The sequence below is a fragment of the Triticum dicoccoides genome, chromosome 3B (genome assembly GCF_002162155.2).
Source record: "Triticum dicoccoides isolate Atlit2015 ecotype Zavitan chromosome 3B, WEW_v2.0, whole genome shotgun sequence".
Classification (NCBI taxonomy): Eukaryota; Viridiplantae; Streptophyta; class Magnoliopsida; order Poales; family Poaceae; genus Triticum; species Triticum dicoccoides.
The window spans coordinates 839,199,556-839,217,743 of NC_041385.1; the positions used below are offsets into that span (position 1 = coordinate 839,199,556).

Genomic DNA, 18,188 nt, shown 5'->3' on the forward strand with positions numbered 1-18,188 from the left:
ACGCCGTGGAAGACACCGATCCTGATTACACAACCCCTAGTGGCGTCGGGGATGACACCACTGATGGTGCCGCCGAGGATGCCACCACTGATGATGGCGGCGCACACACAGATGGCAGCCAACCGAAGAAGCAAAGGAAGGACCAGCGCCCGAATGCGCTCCGCACCCTCAAGGAGGAATTCACTCAAGTGGACTCCGACGGGAATCCAACGGAGCCCAAACATATAGTCAAGGGGTACTCGGTTCAGCTCAGGTGCATTCTTTCATGAAGCTGCATGAACCTTAGGCATAAGGACCGAGGGAATTTGCGCAACCTCCTCTTCACGAAGCTGCACGAACGATACAAGTTCCCCGCCAAATTTGAAAACACACGCCTCTCAGGGAATAAAGTGAACAGTGCCGCCCTCACGAAGATGAGCACGGCCCTGTCTACTTGGAGAAGCGCGGTGAAGAGAATGATTGATAAAGGTGATAGTTATGAGAAGATCAAGGCGAAATATCCTTTGATGAGCGAAGATGACTACAAGGAGTTCAAGATAAAGTGCGAGAGTAGTGCAACCACCGAATCAAGTCAGTGGGGGAAAGAAATGCGGGAGTTGAACTTAGGGGAACACAAACTCGGTCCCGGCGGTTACAGAGTGGCGGAGCCTATATGGGACAAGGAGGACGCGGAGCGTGCCGAGCAAGGCCTACTGCCCCGCTTCGAGAAATACAGCGGTAACAAGCAGACCAGGAACTATGTCAGGGCCCGGTACAAGGAGGACCCGATAACAAAGGAGCTTAGCACGGATCCGAAGACCAGGGTGCTTGAGCTTGTTCTGGTAAGGAATACACCCCCGCATAATTAGCTCCATATGGTTGCACTCTAATTAATCCCCAATATTTCTAAATGGTTCACGTTCCTTTCGCAGGAAACTGAAAGCAGTAGCACGGGGTCGTCTCAGAGCTCCCCTTTCGACACCCCTTTAAATAGGGCGTTGAACGTAATGAAAAGCAAGGATAAGCTCACTAAGCCAACGTCAGCTGGTCGTGTGGCCAGCAAAGGCTTGTCCACAAAATGGGGGTCATACTATACCGCTGGTGTGCGGAAGGAGAAAAAGGCCAGCTCGGAAAGCCAGATGCGCGAGGTTGAAGCACTCAAGGCACAAGTGGCGCGGATTCTGGAGCTTGTCCAAGAGCAAGTGGAACAACAACTGGGAACGAAGCTCAACGCCATGGTGCCTACGTTGATTCATGGGCTGACGACGTGGATTGCGGGCGGCCAACAGGGGCCTCCCCCGGTTCCCAGCTTCACGGCCAGCAACTCGCACAGCGCGCAGGCGGCGCCATTGGTGTCTCTGGCGGCGCCATTGGTGTCTCCGGCGGCGCCGCCATTGGTGTCTCCAGCGGAGGCGGTATTCGTGTCTCCGGCGCTGGCACGGGCATTGGAGCTTAATGCACCCGGGTGTACGCCGGCCGGCACCTCGCCAGCAAGCGCCCCCTCCGTCTGTTGCACGCCCGCCGTTGGCGGTGCCTCGACATTAGCCGAGCTCGACGGCATCACAGTAACTAAGCCTCTCGGCCAATGACTTCATCTCCTTGCCTTTGACTGGGCATCCCTGACGCCCTGTACATGTTTTCGCAGGGCACCGCCGACGTTCCTTGCACTCTTCTGCACTTCGTTGGCGCCGAGTTGGTCGATGTCGCCAAGGGCAGAATCATTCAACCGGGAAACCGCATGTTCCACGGTAATCCGATGCCACCCACAGCGTATAGGGTTGAAGTGGTTCGGGTGCTGCCAGGCTGCGACGAGCTGTTACCTCCGGTTCGACCCGCTGGGGCCAACGAAGAAGATGAGATGACCCTCAGCGCCTGCGTAAAATGGCCGCTGCTTTGGCCGAAGAGCCAGATTTGTTTGGGGGCGGGGGACACCACCCCACAGACAAGATCGCCAGTCGTGCCGGCGCCAAGCCATGGCAAGAACGCCACAACGCTACCAGACCTGCCGGACATCCCTAGGTCGGACATCCCTATGGCACAGGATCTGGACAGCCCTATGGCACAGGATCCGGACGACGACGACAACGACAACGGTACATTTACCAAAGTCGATAAGTACTTTGCCGAACATGGGTACGCTGACGAGTTCTGCGGGCCTCTTTCTCAAGAACCCAACCAAGACGACCGCAATCTAGCTGGTACGGCGGAGAAATCCAATTGCAATAGGCGTCGTCTGGCGTTCAGTTCTCAGGAGACGCCTCCAGCTCCTGCCTTCACCAAGCCTCAGATAGCTGAGGTGCGAAATATTATCAGCCCCAACACGCTCAAGAAGGCAGTCTGTGAGCAGAACTCGGTCCCATTACAGGAGATCAAGAAGAAGGGACGGAAACAAAAGACTAAGAAGGGAGCCGGTGCGAGCCAGCCGGCACCGAGTTTGATCCGTGCTCAGGACGGGCCACCTTCACCTAAGGATATCTCGAGGAGGGTGCATGTGGCGGGTAGGGCGATGCTACCGCCAAATATGCTGAATGCTACAATCGGTGCTATGCGGAGTCTGCACGACAGTGTTCTTTCTTTGGAGAAGCGGCGTTTCAGAGAGAAGGATGTGGCATACCCGGTTTTCGTGGCCAAGGTGCCAGAGGGCAAGGGCTTTGTGGATGGCGACATCGGGGGTACGATCGTCCTGCTGTTTGATGACATCTTTGCTATGTTTAACCTTCATCCGCTGCACTACACCTTCGTTCGACTGTTTTCGCTGAGTATGGAGATGCGGATCATTAGAGACAAGACCCCGGACATCGTGATAGTCGACCCCTTCTACATGCTTGCCAAGCACTTGAGCAGCGCTGGGGACCACCAAGTTGCGAGTTCACACCTCGAAGGCGTCATTCTGGCAAACCCAGATAAGGATAACTTCCTTGTGGCTTACTTTCCCGAGTAAGTCATCCCTTAACCACCCCGTAACATATGATTTCTTAGATTTCGATCGTTCTTTTTTTTCTAAAATTCCGTGTTCTGTGCAGTGACACACATTGCACATTCATCCTCTTAAGCCCGAAATATTCCATGGCCACGTATTTCGACCCGAACCGTAACTCCAAGATGGACTACACAAATGTCAAGAAAGTTCTTGATGATGTTCTCCCCGGCTACGCCAAATCTGGAGGCACCTTCACCAGGACTGTTCGTAAGTACGGCAAGCACATGTTCTCACACAATACGAAGTTCTACTGCGTCAAGCAGCCGCCTGGCGGTCAGAAGGATGCCTACTACGCCCTCCGTCACATGCGGGCGATCGTAAGGGACCATCATCAACTTCTGCTACCAGATAATCTCAAAGATTGGGCCGCGAACTTGTCAGAAATCCAGGACGCGGACCTCAGACAAGAATTCTTTCGCATCCAATCGGACTTTGCGGACATCATCCATCAAGATGTCCTTCATACGTCGGGGCGGTTCTACCTCAGATATCAACCGTCCAACAATGAGATAGATGGAATGCTACAAATGCAGGGTGACAACGACCGCGATTTCATGACCATCACGACAGACGGTGGCTTCATCCACGCTCCTGTCCGATGAGTCGAGTCGAAAGTAGTGATGTGTAGTTCTGAAACATTGATTGGCTCATGTTGTAATTAAACTTTAATGAATTCGTATGTCTCTTTGGTTTGGACAGTCGTTCAACTGAGATGTAATCGATGCTATTTATTAGTAGGACCATGAATCGTGCTATTAATGTCTTGCTTTTCTCTTCCGATCCTTTTGTTGCATACTTACATATTGCTTATGTATTGTCTGTTGTTTGGCTTGTGCATAGAGATGTCGTCGTATGTCGTATACAAGAGTAAGGTTCCCGGAGTCTACGACGACTGGGAGGAGTGTCGGAGACAGGTTCACCGTTTTAGCGGTAATAGTTACAGAGGGTACACCACTAGGGCGGAGGCCGAATCTAGATATGCCCGCTATCTAGCGGGAGAGAGGAGGGAGCGTTGGAGGAACCGGATGAAGACCAGTTTGATCGCGATGATGCTCATCGTGATGACCACAACTCTCTTTTATGTGATGGTAGTTTAGATGATCGATATCGACTTGTAATGTGAAGACAAACTCGATACTCGCGGTCTTGAGACTTGTAATGTTTTATCTTTGTTTGGTCTTTTGAATTTGGAGACTAATATGATGAATTGTATTCGGAGACTAATCTTCTATTGTATTCGATGAATCTGATGTTGCTGTGTGCTACTGTCTATATTCTGTCCAATAATATATTTTGTAATCTGTGCAAAAATCAGAAAAGCAAAAAAAACAAATATTCATACTAATGGCGCATCAAGGCAAAGTGCGCCATTAGTATGCCAAAGGATAATAATGGCGCATCAAGGCAGAGTGCGCCATTAGTGTGACAAAGCACATGCTAACATATGGCCCCCCGGGAGGCATACTAATGGCGCATGGAGTTACATACTAATGGCGCACTGCCAGGTGCGCCATTAGTATACCAGATACTAATGGCGCACCTGTGGTGCGCCATTAGTAAAAAATTCTAATGGCGTGCTACTAATGGCGCACCGGTAGTGCGCCATTAGTAGGCAAAACCGGTGCGCCATTAGTAGGCCTTTTCCTAGTAGTGGAGTGATGATTCCGTTGGGTCCGGGCATTTTGAGCTTCATGTACCCGTAATGGGTATGGCTTGGAAAATTGTAAATGCTTCTCGCCCTAGCAGAGCGTGGTATCCGCTGCTGAACGAGGCCACTTGAAACGTGACCTCCTCAGATCTGTAATTATCCGGCGTGCCGAACACCACGTCCAGTGTGATTTTTCCTGAACAGCACGCTTCCCAGCTTGGAATTATTCCCCTAAAAGTTGTGTTGCTTCGCTCAATGCGGCTCCAGTCCATTTCCATTTTTCGCATGGTTTCCTCGTAGATGAGGTTGAGTCCGCTGCCGCCGTCCATGAGTACCTTTGTAAGTCGGAAGCCGTCCACTATCGGACTGAGGACCAATGCGGCTGGTGCTCGGGCTGTCCGGAATTTAGGTTCGTCACTGGCATTAAAGGTGATAGTCGTGTCACTCCATGGGTTTATTGTTGCTACTTGGTAGACTTCGGCAAGGTCGCGCAACGTTCGTTTCCTTGCATTGTTTGATGTGAAGGTCTCAAAGACTGTCGACACCGTACTGGGGAGGTATTCTTCGGGTGCTGGAGTTAAAAGTTCCTCGCCACTTCGGGCCACCTGCCGTAATATCCAACATGCTCTAAGGCTGTGCGTTGGTGTGGCTTCCCCTGAATTATGAATTTTACAGGGTCCATTGAGCCATCCTTCCAGTACGGTCCCGTACCCTGTAGAGGGTTTTTGTTTTTTGATGTTTGGCTCAGATGCCTGGCGATACTGCGCCCTTTTGTTTCGGACTCGTGTTATATTCGGGGCCGGATTGTCCCAGAATTTATCTTCGGTTTTCTGAACGCTTTCAGTCGCACAGTACTTTCGTACTATGGATGTCAAGTCGGCGAATCGTGTAATTTTGTGGCGACTTAAGGCGTTGAGGATTACGATGTCCGTGCAGTTGTTACAGAAGAGTGAGATTGCTTCTTTCTCACGGCAGTCCTTTATCATGTTCATAACCAGGAGGAATCTGGCCCAGTAGTGGTGTACTGTTTCTCCGGGCTCTTGCCGTATTAGGGATAAATCCCGCATAGTTGGGTGGGCGGGTGGAATTAAATCCGGAACCTTGCCCAATGTAAGATTCAGGGGCCAAGCGGTTTCCGAATTCGGAAGCAGGCTTTCTTGGACATTATTCAATTAATCAGGCCTGCTGCCTGACTTTAGGTTCAGGGTTTGGGCGACATCCTCCCCTCCGCGGGTGTCCGGCATGGAGGGATCAGGAATCCAGACACATCTGGTCCTTAGGGCGGGCGAAGACTCGCCGCATTGTTCTTCCACCACTTCAACATGATGGGTGACCTGGGGAGAGTCAATCTCTCTCTGATCGAGTTTAAGCCCAATCTGGTCGTAATCAGTAGTGACTCCCAGGGCCGCGATGCGATCCAAGAGCTCGTTCAGGGAGAAGAGCTCCATCTGATCTAACGGCTCGGCAAGCTCCGAGCTGATGTGAAGATTGCTTTCGATGGCTCGAGAGGTCCTCGTCGGCGCGGCGGCCGGACAGGCGGTCATCAAAAACCTGCCTAGCCGGAGAGTTTGGCCGACAGCCAAAGCTCCTTTAGCAACGACGCCGTCTTTAAAGACGGGATGCGGCATCCTTCCTGATGGTGACGACACAGCGGAACTCTCAATGAAAGCACCAATGTCGGTGTCAAACCGGCGGATCTCGGGTAGGGGGTCCCGAACTGTGCGTCCAGGCGGATGGTAACAGGAGATAAGGGACACGATGTTTTTACCCAGGTTCAGGCCCTCTCGATGGATGTAAAACCCTACTCCTGCTTGATTAATATTGATGATATGGGTAGTACAAGAGTAGATCTACCACGAGATCGGAGTGGCTAAACCCTAGAAGCTAGCCTATGGTATGATTGTTTTTTGTCCTACGGACTAAAACTCTCCGGTTTATATAGACACCGGAGAGGGCTAGGGTTACACAGAGTCGGTTACAATGGGAGGAGATCTTCATATTGTATCGCTAAGCTTGCCTTCCACGCCAAGGAAAATCCCATGCGGACACGGGACGGAGTCTTCAATCTTGTATCTTCATAGTCCGGGAGTCCGGCCAAAGGTCTTATTCCGGCCATCCGGACACCCCCTAATCCAGGACTCCCTCAATGACCATAGAAGGTTTTATTCATGTAACAGAACAACAATTATTCTCTAACTTAAATGAATAACCATATTGCAATAAACATGATCAAATCATATTCATGCTCAACGCAAACACCAAATAACACTTATTTAGGTTCAACACTAATCCCGAAAGTATAGGGAGTGTGCGATGATGATCATATCAATCTTGGAACTACTTCCAACACACATCGTCACTTCACCCTTAACTAGTTTCTGTTCATTCTGCAACTCCCGTCACGAGTTACTACTTTTAGCAACTGAACTAGTATCAAATACCGCGGGGTTGCTATAAACACTAGTAAAGTACACATCAATAACATATATATCAAATATACCTTTATTCACTTTGCCATCCTTCTTATCCGCCAAATACTTGGGGCAGTTCCGCTTCCAGTGACTAGTCCCTTTGTAGTAGAAGCACTTAGTCTCAGGCTTAGGACCAGACTTGGGCTTTTTCACTTGAGCAGCAACTTGCTTGCCATTCCACATGGAGTTCCCTTTCTTTCCCTTTGCCCTTTTCTTGAAACTAGTGGTCTTGTTAATCATCAACACTTGATGCTCTTTCTTGATTTCTGATTTCATCATCATGAAAAGCTCGGGAATCGTTTACGTTATCCCTTGCATACCATAGTTCATCACGAAGTTCTACTAACTTGGTGATGGTGACTAGAGAATTCTGTCAATCACTATCTTATCTGGAAGATTAGCTCCCACTTCATTCAAGCGATTGTAGTACCCAGACAATCTGAGCACATGCTCACTGCTTGAGCTATTCTCCTCCATCTTTTAGCTATAGAACTTGTTGGAGACTTTATATCTCTCAACTCGGGTATTTGCTTGAAATATTAACTTCAACTCCTGGAACATCTCATATGGTCCATGATGTTTAAAACATCTTTGAAGTCTCGATTCTAAGCCGTTAACCATGGTGCACTAAACTATCAAGTAGTCATCATATTGAGCTAGCCGAACGTTCATAACGTCTGCATATGCTCCTGCAATATGTCTGTCACCTAGCGGTGCATCAAGGACATAATTCTTCTGTGCAGCAATGAAGATAAACCTCCGATCACGGATCCAATCTACATCATTGCTAGTAACATCTTTCAACTTAGTTTTCTCTAGGAACATATAAAAATTAAATGGGGAACAACATCGCGAGCTATTGATCTACAACATAGATATGCTAATACTACCAGGACTAAGTTCATGATAAATTAAAGTTCAATTAATCATATTACTTAAGAACTCCCACTTAGATAGACATCCCTCTAATCATCTAAGTGATCACGTGATCCAAATCAACTAAACCATAACCGATCATCACGTGAAATGGAGTAGTTTTCAATGGTGAACATCACTATGTTGATCATATCTACTATATGATTCATGCTCGACCTTTCGGTCTCAGCGTTCCGAGGCCATATCTGCATATGCTAGGCTCGTCAAGTTTAACCTGAGTATTCTGCGTGTGCAAAAACTGGCTTGCACCCGTTGTAGATGGACGTAGAGCTTATCACACCCGATCATCACGTGGTGTCTGGGCACGACGAACTTTGGCAACGGTGCATACTCAGGGAGAACACTTTTATATTGAAATTTAGTGAGAGATCATCTTATAATGCTACCGTCAATCAAAGCAAGATAAGATGCATAAAAGATAAACATCACATGCAATCATTATAAGTGATATGATATGGCCATCATCATCTTGTGCTTGTGATCTCCATCTCCGAAGCACCATCAAGATCACCATCGTCACCGGCGCGACACCTTGATATCCATCGTAGCATTGTTGTCGTCTCGCCAATCTTATGCTTCTACGACTATCGCTACCGCTTAGTGATAAAGTAAAGCATTACAGGGCGATTGCATTGCATACAATAAAGCGACAACCATATGGCTCCTGCCAGTTGCTGATAACTCGGTTACAAAACATGATCATCTCATACAATAAAATTTAGCATCATGTCTTGACCATATCACATCACAACATGCCCTGCAAAAACAAGTTAGGCGTCATCTACTTTGTTGTTGCAAATTTTACGTGGCTGCTACGTGCTTAGCAAGAACCATTCTTACCTACGCATCAAAACCACAACCATAGTTTGTCAAGTTGGTGATGTTTTAACCTTCGCAAGGGCCGGGCGTAGCCACACTCGGTTCAACTAAAGTTGGAAAAACTGACACCCGTCAGCCACCTGTGTGCAAACCACGTCGGTAGAACCAGTCTCGTATAAGCGTACGCGTAATGTCGGTCCGGGGCGCTTCATCCAACAATACCGCCGAACCAAAGTATGACATGCTGGTAAGCAGTATGACTTATATCGCCCATAACTCACTTGTGTTCTACTCGTGCATACGATATCTACACATAAAACCTGGCTCGGATGCCACTGTTGGGGAATGTAGTAATTTCAAAAAAAAATCCTACGCACACGCAAGATCATGGTGATGCATAGCAACGAGAGGGGAGAGTATGTCCACGTACCCTCGTAGACCAAAAGCGAAAGCGTTAGCACAACGCGGTTGATGTAGTCGTACGTCTTCACGATCAGACCGATCAAGTACCGAATGCACGGCACCTCCGAGTTCAGCACACGTTTAGCCCGATGACGTCCCTCGAACTCCGATCCAGCCGAGTGTTGAGGGAGAGTTTTGTCGGCACGATGGTGTGGTGACGATGATGATGTTCTACCGACGCAGGGCTTCGCCTAAGCATTGCTACGATATTATCGAGGTGGACTATGGTGGAGGGGGGCACCGCACACGGCTAAAAGATCAATGATCAATTGTTGTGTCTCTAGGGTGCCCCCCTGCCCCCGTATATAAAGGAACAAGGGGGGAGGTGCGGCCAGCCAGGAGGGGCGCGCCAGGAGGAGTCCTACTCCTGCCGGGAGTAGGACTCCCTCCCTTTTCCTTGTTGGATTAGGAGAGGAGAGGGAAGGAGAGAGGGGGAAAGGAAAGGGGGGCGCCGCCCCCCCTCCTTGTCCAATTCGGACTTGGGGGGGGAGGGGCGCGCGGCTGCCCCTTGGCCGCCTCTCCCCTTCCACCAATTGGGCCCATGAGGCCCAATAGCCTCCGGGGGGTTCCAGTAACCCCCCGGTACTCCGGTATATATCCGATAACCCCCGGAACCATTCCGGTGTCCGAATATAGTCATCCAATATATCAATCTTCATGTCTCGACCATTTCGAGACTCCTCGTCATGTTCGTGATCACATCCGGGACTCCGAACAACCTTCGGTACATCGAAACTCATAAACTCATAATATAACTGTCATCGAAACTTTAAGCGTGCGGACCCTACGGGTTTGAGAACTATGTAGACATGACCGAGACACGTCTCCGGTAAATAACCAATAGCGGAACCTGGATGCTCATATTGGCTCCTACATATTCTACGAAGATCTTTATCGGTCAGACTGCATAACAACATACGTTGTTCCCTTTGTCATCGGTATGTTACTTGCCTGAGATTCGATCGTCGGTATCTCGATACCTAGTTCAATCTTGTTACCGGCAAGTCTCTTTACTCGTTCCGTTATACATCATCCCGCAACTAACTCATTAGTTGCAATGCTTGCAATGCTTAAGTGATGTGCATTACCGAGTGTTCCCAGAGATACCTCTCCGACAATCGGAGTGACAAATCCTAATCTCGAAATACGCCAACCCAACAAGTACCTTCGGAGACACCTGTAGAGCACCTTTATAATCACCCAGTTACATTGTGACGTTTGGTAGCACCCAAAGTGTTCCTCCGGTAAACGGGAGTTGCATAATCTCATAGTCATAGAACATGTATAAGTCATGAAGAAAGCAATAGCAACAAAACAAACGATCGAGTGCTAAGCTAACGGAATGGGTCAAGTCAATCACATCATTCTCCTAATGATGTGATCCCGTTAATCAAATGACAACTCATGTCTATGGCTAGGAAACATAACCATCTTTGATCAACGAGCTAGTCAAGTAGAGGCATACAAGTGACACTCTGTTTGTCTATGTATTCACACAAGTATTACGTTTCCGGTTAATACAATTCTAGCATGAATAATAAACATTTATCATGAAATAAGGAAAAAAATAATAACTTTATTATTGCCTTTAGGGCATATTTCCTTCAAAACAACTCCCCTATCAAGCTTCTCCTTGATGAAGTGACGATCAATCTCTATGTGCTTGGTTCGATCATGCTGAACAGGGCTATTAGCAATGTCAATAGCAGCTTTGTTGTCACAGTATAGCATCAGACGCTTGTACCTGTTTGAATATGTCAATGTAATTGTGGAGCGGACGTACGGCTGTTGGGTTCTCCACTCGGCCTGCCCACTATATATAGTCTCAAGAATCATTTATGCGTGCGATCTTTGACCCTGCCAAGCAAGTTAAGTCAGAGGAGAAATGGGTCATGGCAGCAGCGGCGATGGTGGCGGCGGAGGAGATGGAGCTCTGCCCGTGGTGCCCGTGGAAGTCAAGCCGCAGCCGCAGCCGCAGCGACAACCCGCCCTCGACGTGCCGCCCTTCCTCATCTTCGAAAAGTGCAGGGCACCGGAGCTCTTGGACTGACATGCCTGCCACCTCCCCCTCAAACCGCCTATCTTCGCGGTACACTACTGATTATCAACTTGAATCTTAGATCGAGTAGCTTATTTACAGATCGATTAGAGCCATGGTGATTATTACTCCTTGCCATGGAAACGACTGCTGGTCTTGATCCTGAGTACATTATAATTCGCAGTGCGACGACGGGCATCTGATGTGCTCACTCTGCCACGGCGCGCACGGCGAGGACTGCGGCCACGTCGCCGCACACTGCCGCCTGGCAGACGCCTACGCCGGCGCCGTCAAGCTGCCGTGCGACTACGTCAAGTTCGGCTGCGAGGCGGGTCTCGTCGTCTACCACGACTCCGTGGACCACCGCCGCGCGTGCCAGCACGCGCCCTGCTGCTGCCCTGAGCGCGACGGGCCCTTGGGCGGCGGCGGCTGTGACTTCACCGGCTCCCGGCCCGGGAGATACTCCTCGACCACATCACCACGAACCACTCCCGCCAGGTCATCCTCATGCGCTACGGCCAGACAGGGAGGCTCAGCCTGCCACTGGCCCGGCGGTTGCAGGTCCTCGTCGACCAGGACGACATGGCCAACAGGCATCGGAGCGTGTTCCTCGTGGTCTTGGCCGAGCGCGACAAGGACGCCGCGGTGTCGCTGGTGTGCGTCAGGGCGGACGGTGACGCACCGGGCGCGCCGCAGTTCTCTTACAAGCTCGCCGTGGAGCACACCGGCAGTGGCGCGAGGGTGACGTTCGAGTTGCCGGTCATGAAAAGCAGCTCCCTGCCCGCTGGCACGCCATGGCCGGACGAGTTTACCTTCCTGTCGGTGCCTAGAGCGTATCTGTCAGGCGACATTGTCCCCCTCACCATCCACATTGACAAACTCGTTCCTCCTCCTCCCCCTCCTGCCGCCGCCCCTACTAGTCCTCCTCTTCCTCCTCCTCCTCCTCTTCCTCCTGCTGCCTCGGCTACCACCGCCGTCAAGTCTGCGCCGACTGATCAAGGCAGCAAGAAAAGAAAATCTACCAATCCGAAGAAACTCTAGTCAAACGACATGCATGACCGACTAGTCCGTCATGGCAACTAGCTAGCTACATTGGCATGGGAAATACGTCGTTTTTATATCTAAGTTTGGTTTTTGTTAGTCTCAAATAAGGCTACTACTTCATGTGCTCCCTTTGCTATTGCGTGGTGCACATCCTGGCGTTACTGGTTCTATTATGAACTTGAGTGCAACATATGCATGAAATCACTATTTTGGTGGGCCACTAAAATTTTGGCACTTGATGAATAATATCAGTACAAAAACTCAGGCTTGTAAAATGCCACTACAATACACATGCACTCTCGGTCTCTCACCTGCCATTATCCATCTTTTAGATCAATCTTAGAAAGAGTTTTTTTTCTAAAGCATACTAGTTTTCACAGACTGAAATATCATACATTACCAGGGTTTTAAACAGGGCCGTCTCCAGAAATTCGAGGCCCCGGGCGAAAACCAGAATGTGGCCCAAAATTTTAAATAGTTCACATAACAGAAGAATTATTTTGCGTAAAGCATACTCTCACTTTATTATATAATTGCAAGTTTGTTTTATCTGTACCTTATTTAGACATATATTAACAGTAATGCTAAAAAGATAAAAGGGATTGCAAAGCAATGAACGGACCTCATGTTCTACCAAAAAGGAGCATTCGTGATTTTCAGAATTTTGTTGGCGGGATTTCACCGAATATCTATCAAGGTAATCTGTTAGAGATTGAGCCTTAACTTCGAGTCTTTGTTTCTTCTTACGCTTTGCAGTACCAGATTCATGCTTTCCTAATTCTAGTAGACATGATGAAGATTCAGAAACAATACCTAACAAATTATAAATTATAAGTGATCATTGATCAAATAGAATCTAATTAGTTTCTAACAGTAACAATCAGTAGATGAATAGATCATTCATATACAAAGAAAATGAACCGAAAATGGAACCTTGCACTTGGAGATTAAAACACAGTCCGTAGGGCCTGGATGTGTTCCTCAATTCTAATTGACGCGACGAACGGAACCGCGGTCCAGAGCTGTTGTGTCTTCATGTAGCAAGACGATCAACAATAAGAATAGATCGGACATAACTGCATTGGCGCCGGCACGACTGCTAGCGCCTTCGTCAATCCTGGATCGCCGCTCGCGAGACCTAGACGGCAGTTCCCCCTGCCTGTTCGTCTGCAAAGCGATCTTGTATTCTTCAGATCCTGCTATTGGGCCTCCAACCTTCTTTTCTGTAAGTCCGTTATTTGGGCCTCTAGCACCAGCAGTCCAGACTCCCGTATGCATCAAAGACAGCACGTAGTCACGTCTACACGTACGTTAGTTTTCTTTTCTTGTTTTTTAGCGATGGTACGAAGGGATTTTTCTCTCGATGGGGCCCCTCAATTTTGGGGGCCCTGTGCGGTCGCTCACCTCGCTCCCCCTCATCGACGGGCCTGGTTTTAAATATACCGTTCACCCAAACTAACCCTAATGTTTTAGATTACTACTGTTTTGAAAATATTCTGCTAAACTAAGCCTAGTTAATTTTTCCATGCCACTCGCTCGGGTTGCATTCATTTATTTCAACAGATCTACTAATTCGATAAGTTGAATCTCAATCAATTTATGTGATAATGTGAACTCTTATTTCGCCGGTTAGAAGCCATTTTGATCGTTCTAACATACAAAACAACACATATGCATGTTATAGGCTAAAAATAACGGTTGTTTGACATAGATAGCAAGTTGAGGAGGCTGTCAGACAAAGATGACATAGGCCTCTCTCAAGCTCGGGAATAGAGAGTTAAACATTGGAATTTCTGCTCTTGGTGAGTTATAAATGGGGAGAGAAGTGAGGCCACTTGATCTAAAAATTTATCAAGCCGCTTTCCGCCAAACGACACAACACGGATTAGTTAGAGGGACATCTAGACTCCCGTAGACCTATACGCTCACAAGTTATAACCATCTGATTTTAGACGAAGATTCGCCATCTCAAAAAACAAATAAAAAATCTCAAAAAAAATTACAAGAACAACCACGCAAAATTTATGACGTTGATTGTGGTTTAACTATGTCTCAATCAATTGAGAATTAGCAAATCTGCTAAAACTACTACCGGACTACATATAAGGGTCGGTTTGAGATCCACCAAGCAATGATCACACTACCATGTTTTTTCTTTCTGATCTTACGCAACTGTGCAAGAGAAGTATTTACAGAAAGGGTGTGGTTAGGTCTTAATCGACTGAGACTTAACCAAGTCTAAGTCAAGTGCTATGGTATGTAAGAAGAAAAAAGAAAAATTGAAAATAATTTTTTGCACGAATCTCCATGCAAAATCAAAGCAAAATACTATCGACTGAGACATAACGAAGTCTAAGTCGACTATGACTTAGCAAAACTATTACAGAAACCATCAAATCAAGAAGATGCTCGCGCTTCTCCGTCCGGACGGCCAACTCCGATCGTCAGAAGCAGCTCGGCGGTCTGACCTCTCCGGACGTGGACCCGCCGGCATTTCCGCACTTGGCCTGCGCCGGCCGCTTGTGCTTGTACGTCAGCCTAATGTTCGTGAGCTTGATCCCACTGCAGGGGTTGGTGCTGCTGCAGTTGAACTTCACTGCAACGGGCGTCGCCGATGTGCCCTCGATGTCCGTGTATGATATGTTGCTGATCTGCACCCCCGAGCTCTGCATGCACACACAACAACAAAGCTCATGATACAGTAGACGGATGGATTGACGTGTAGGGAACTTGAATGGTGGCATCTCTTACGTACATTGCCTGGGCAGTCGACCTTGCGGGGGCAGTAGTTCTGGTCGACGAGGATGGGGTTGGCCATGCGGTTCATGGTGATCCGTGAGAAGGAGACGTTTGTGACGGAGCCGGAGTTGGGCATCGCCCACGTCTTGATCCGCAGGCCGTTGGTCGTGCCCGTGAGCACCGCCCTGTCCACCGTCACGTTCCTCACCCCCTCCTCACCGTCCTGCCATCCCAGGCTCCCGATGCTGCGATCGTGCATACAATGAATACACGAAACCAATGCTATTACGTTGTGCAAACCACAAGCAAACACAATAATGGATGATGAACTAGCAACTGAAGGTGTCACCTGATGCCGTGGCCCGGACCGCACTCGATGTCCCTTATGAGCACGTTGGAGGTGCCGGGCCCTAAGGAGACGCAATCGTCCCCGGTGCCGATGGTGGTGTTGAGGATGCTCACGTGGCGGGAGTGGCTGACGTGGATGCCATCGGTGTTGGGGCTGTTGGCCGGCGCGATGATCTGGATGCCTTGGACCGTCACGCCGGTGCAGTCGAAGATGGCCATGTGGAATACCTTGCTGTTGAGCAGCGTCAGCTGCTTCACACTCACGCCCTTGGACTGGCTAATGTCGAGCGTCTGCAATTGTATGTACGTATGGCCAACGCCCGTCACAAGGAAATTGAACCCAACTGCATTGCAAAAAAAGAAAAAGAAGAAACAAGAAACAAGAAGTTCATGTCATCACTCACCCTGGGGCCTTGACCCGTGCAATTGCCGACCTTCTTACACGCCCAATACTCCTGCCCCTGCCCGTCTAGCGTCCCGCCGCGGATCGCCAGGCCATCGGCGTGGTGGAACATGATCCACGCCTTGCTGTCTACTGCCGGTGGCGCGAAGACGGTGCCGTTGTTGTCAATGGCCACGACCACGCCGGCGCTCTGGCAGGGCCCCTTGAAATAGGCCTGGCTAAGCAGGAACCTGCCCGCCGGCACACGCAGCACCGGCCGGGAGCCGGAGCGCCCTGTGTCATTGCACGCCACACCCCACGCGGCCAGGAACGCCCCCGCCGAGTCCGTCCCGCCATCAGGCCTTGCGCCGTAGTCAACCACATTGTACTCCGCCGCCGTTGTCAACGCAAGCAGTGCCGTGAACGCCACCAGCAGCAGCAAGAGCCTATGACTGCTCATCTTCCGCACGACCGATCAGACACAAATATGTCTATGCGTTGCGCGTGCAACTTCTATGGCGACCGTCGTCGCTGCTTTATATTGATCCAAACGACCTGCATAGCTCGTCTCAGGGAAGGAATCCCTTTGCGCATTAGGATTAGGAGTCCACTATACGGTTGGAATACAAGTCACATCCCACGTCGTAATCGAGACTACTTCACGTAAAACAAACTAGGATCCGATTTCCATAGGAAAACGATTAAACAGTCGGATTAAGTTTGGCTTCGTCAGCCGTACTTCACTAGTAGTGCTTAGTACGTACCTACACATGCACGTGATGCTGCAATGCTGCAGATAATCTCAACACAGGCACTAAAAACGGCATTAAAAATAACATATTCTTGATTGTAGGTGTTTGTTGAATTTGGTACTAGCAAGCTTACGGAGTCCTGATTTGCTTGGATATAGCAATGCTTAGAGCAGCATCCTTGACGCCTCTGCCATAGCCGTCGCCGTCGCGGCTGTCGAAGCTGGCCTGCCATCATAGTATTGTAGAAACAGCCATGCCATCGTCGCAACACTACCACAACAGGAAAGAACGCCGTCGCAACATCATCGAAGCAATCGGGCCTTCATTGGAGCATCGCCGTGATCATCCAAGCACATTGTCGCAGCATCACCGCGACCACCACCGCCGCGGTGGGCTGTCCACGGTGCTCCGGTTCTACTCCTCGGACACGGGCCGCTGGGGACCGGAGATTGAATCCATTGTCAAGATACCTAGTTTCAAGATCCGCAACATCGTCTCTGCCGTGGTACACCATGGGGTGGCATACTGGGCTCTTGAGCAAGGCGTGTTCGGGGTGCGCCTGGATCGGATTGATCATGACCATAGAATGGAGATGCACCTCGTGCCGTGTGACACCTCAAAATTTAGCCCAAACAACCGCCTGATGGGCGTCTCATCGGGCAATCGGCTTTTCTTGATGTATTGTTGTTTCAGGGCAATCCCAAACATAAACATGTGGAAGAAGCTCGTGCTTAAGGTAACCTATCTCAAGTTTGCACATGAAGACGACATCCACACCGGTAAGATATGTACCTTTCATGAAATCGTGCCGATGAAGCAGATGGGGAAGCTGATGGACGTGGCATACTACCCCCTGCGATCAAGCTGCGGTGGTTTGGCGAGAAGAGCGGGATCTTGTTATTCACCATGGGAGAGTGTAGCGGGCACAACGGCACCTACATGTTGAACCTTCGGGAGGAAGTGGTTGACAAGGTGGCAGGCGAGGGGCACTCTTGGAATAACCTGCACGGGGATGAGATGGATATGGCGGCATACCTTGCCTCCGTCGGCCAGAGATCCTTCACTTGAGTGAGCATACCGATGGGAGACTGTCGCATATATGGAGTTAGGATGCAGCAAATGGGAGACTCTCGCATATCTCTACTCCTAATGTCTCAGTTGGTAGGTCGCGTTCCGGGTTTTATTTTCGTCCCACCTTATCCGGTCTTTTTTGGTACTTCTTTGGTACTTTCTCCCACCTCCCTCTCAGCCGCGAAAAACCAAGGAAAACCCCGCGATCGAGTCCCCCACCCGCCCCCACGCGCCTAACCTCCCGTAGAACCCATCTGTCACGAACGAAAACAAACCGGCGAAAGCAAACCGGCGAAGATTAACCAACGAAAAAAATCGCTGACCAAACTCCCGCACGTACGACCGAGGTATCGTGCCTCGAGCGAGAAACCGTCGCCCGACTCTCTGCCCTCGTTCGCCCGCCGCCGCCCTTCGTCCCTTCGCTGCCGCCCTCCAGATCCTTCGCCTCCGCCCGGCGCCGCTAGCCCCCGACCTCCTCCCCGGCTCCCGACGCCGCCCGCCCCCCACATCTCCTCCCCT

General features: G+C 49.7%; 1 protein-coding gene and 1 pseudogene across 1 annotated transcript; one reads left to right on the forward strand and one right to left on the reverse strand.

The window, feature by feature from the left end:
- The first annotated feature begins 11,180 nt into the window (after nucleotides 1–11,180).
- On the forward strand, nucleotides 11,181–12,374 carry LOC119280243 (annotated as a pseudogene).
- A 2,447-nt stretch (nucleotides 12,375–14,821) lies between these two features.
- On the reverse strand, nucleotides 14,822–16,306 carry LOC119282584 (polygalacturonase-like). The gene is made up of 4 exons (XM_037562758.1): nucleotides 15,869–16,306; nucleotides 15,466–15,755; nucleotides 15,133–15,361; nucleotides 14,822–15,043 (listed from the first exon to the last, which is right to left on the reverse strand). Exons 1-4 carry the CDS (start codon nucleotides 16,304–16,306, stop codon nucleotides 14,822–14,824), a joined length of 1,179 nt encoding a protein of 392 aa, XP_037418655.1.
- Between the last annotated feature and the right edge of the window lie 1,882 nt (nucleotides 16,307–18,188).

Excerpts from the sequence above, each read along its gene's own strand:
- LOC119282584 (XM_037562758.1), bottom strand. The coding sequence starts at position 16,306 with ATGAGCAGTCATAGGCTCTTGCTGCTGCTGGTGGCGTTCACGGCACTG. Across the intron at positions 15,362-15,465 it reads GGTCCGGGCCACGGCATCAG|CATCGGGAGCCTGGGATGGC; the intron begins GTGACACCTTCA and ends GCACGATCGCAG. Across the intron at positions 15,044-15,132 it reads AGGTCGACTGCCCAGGCAAT|AGCTCGGGGGTGCAGATCAG; the intron begins GTACGTAAGAGA and ends GTGTGCATGCAG.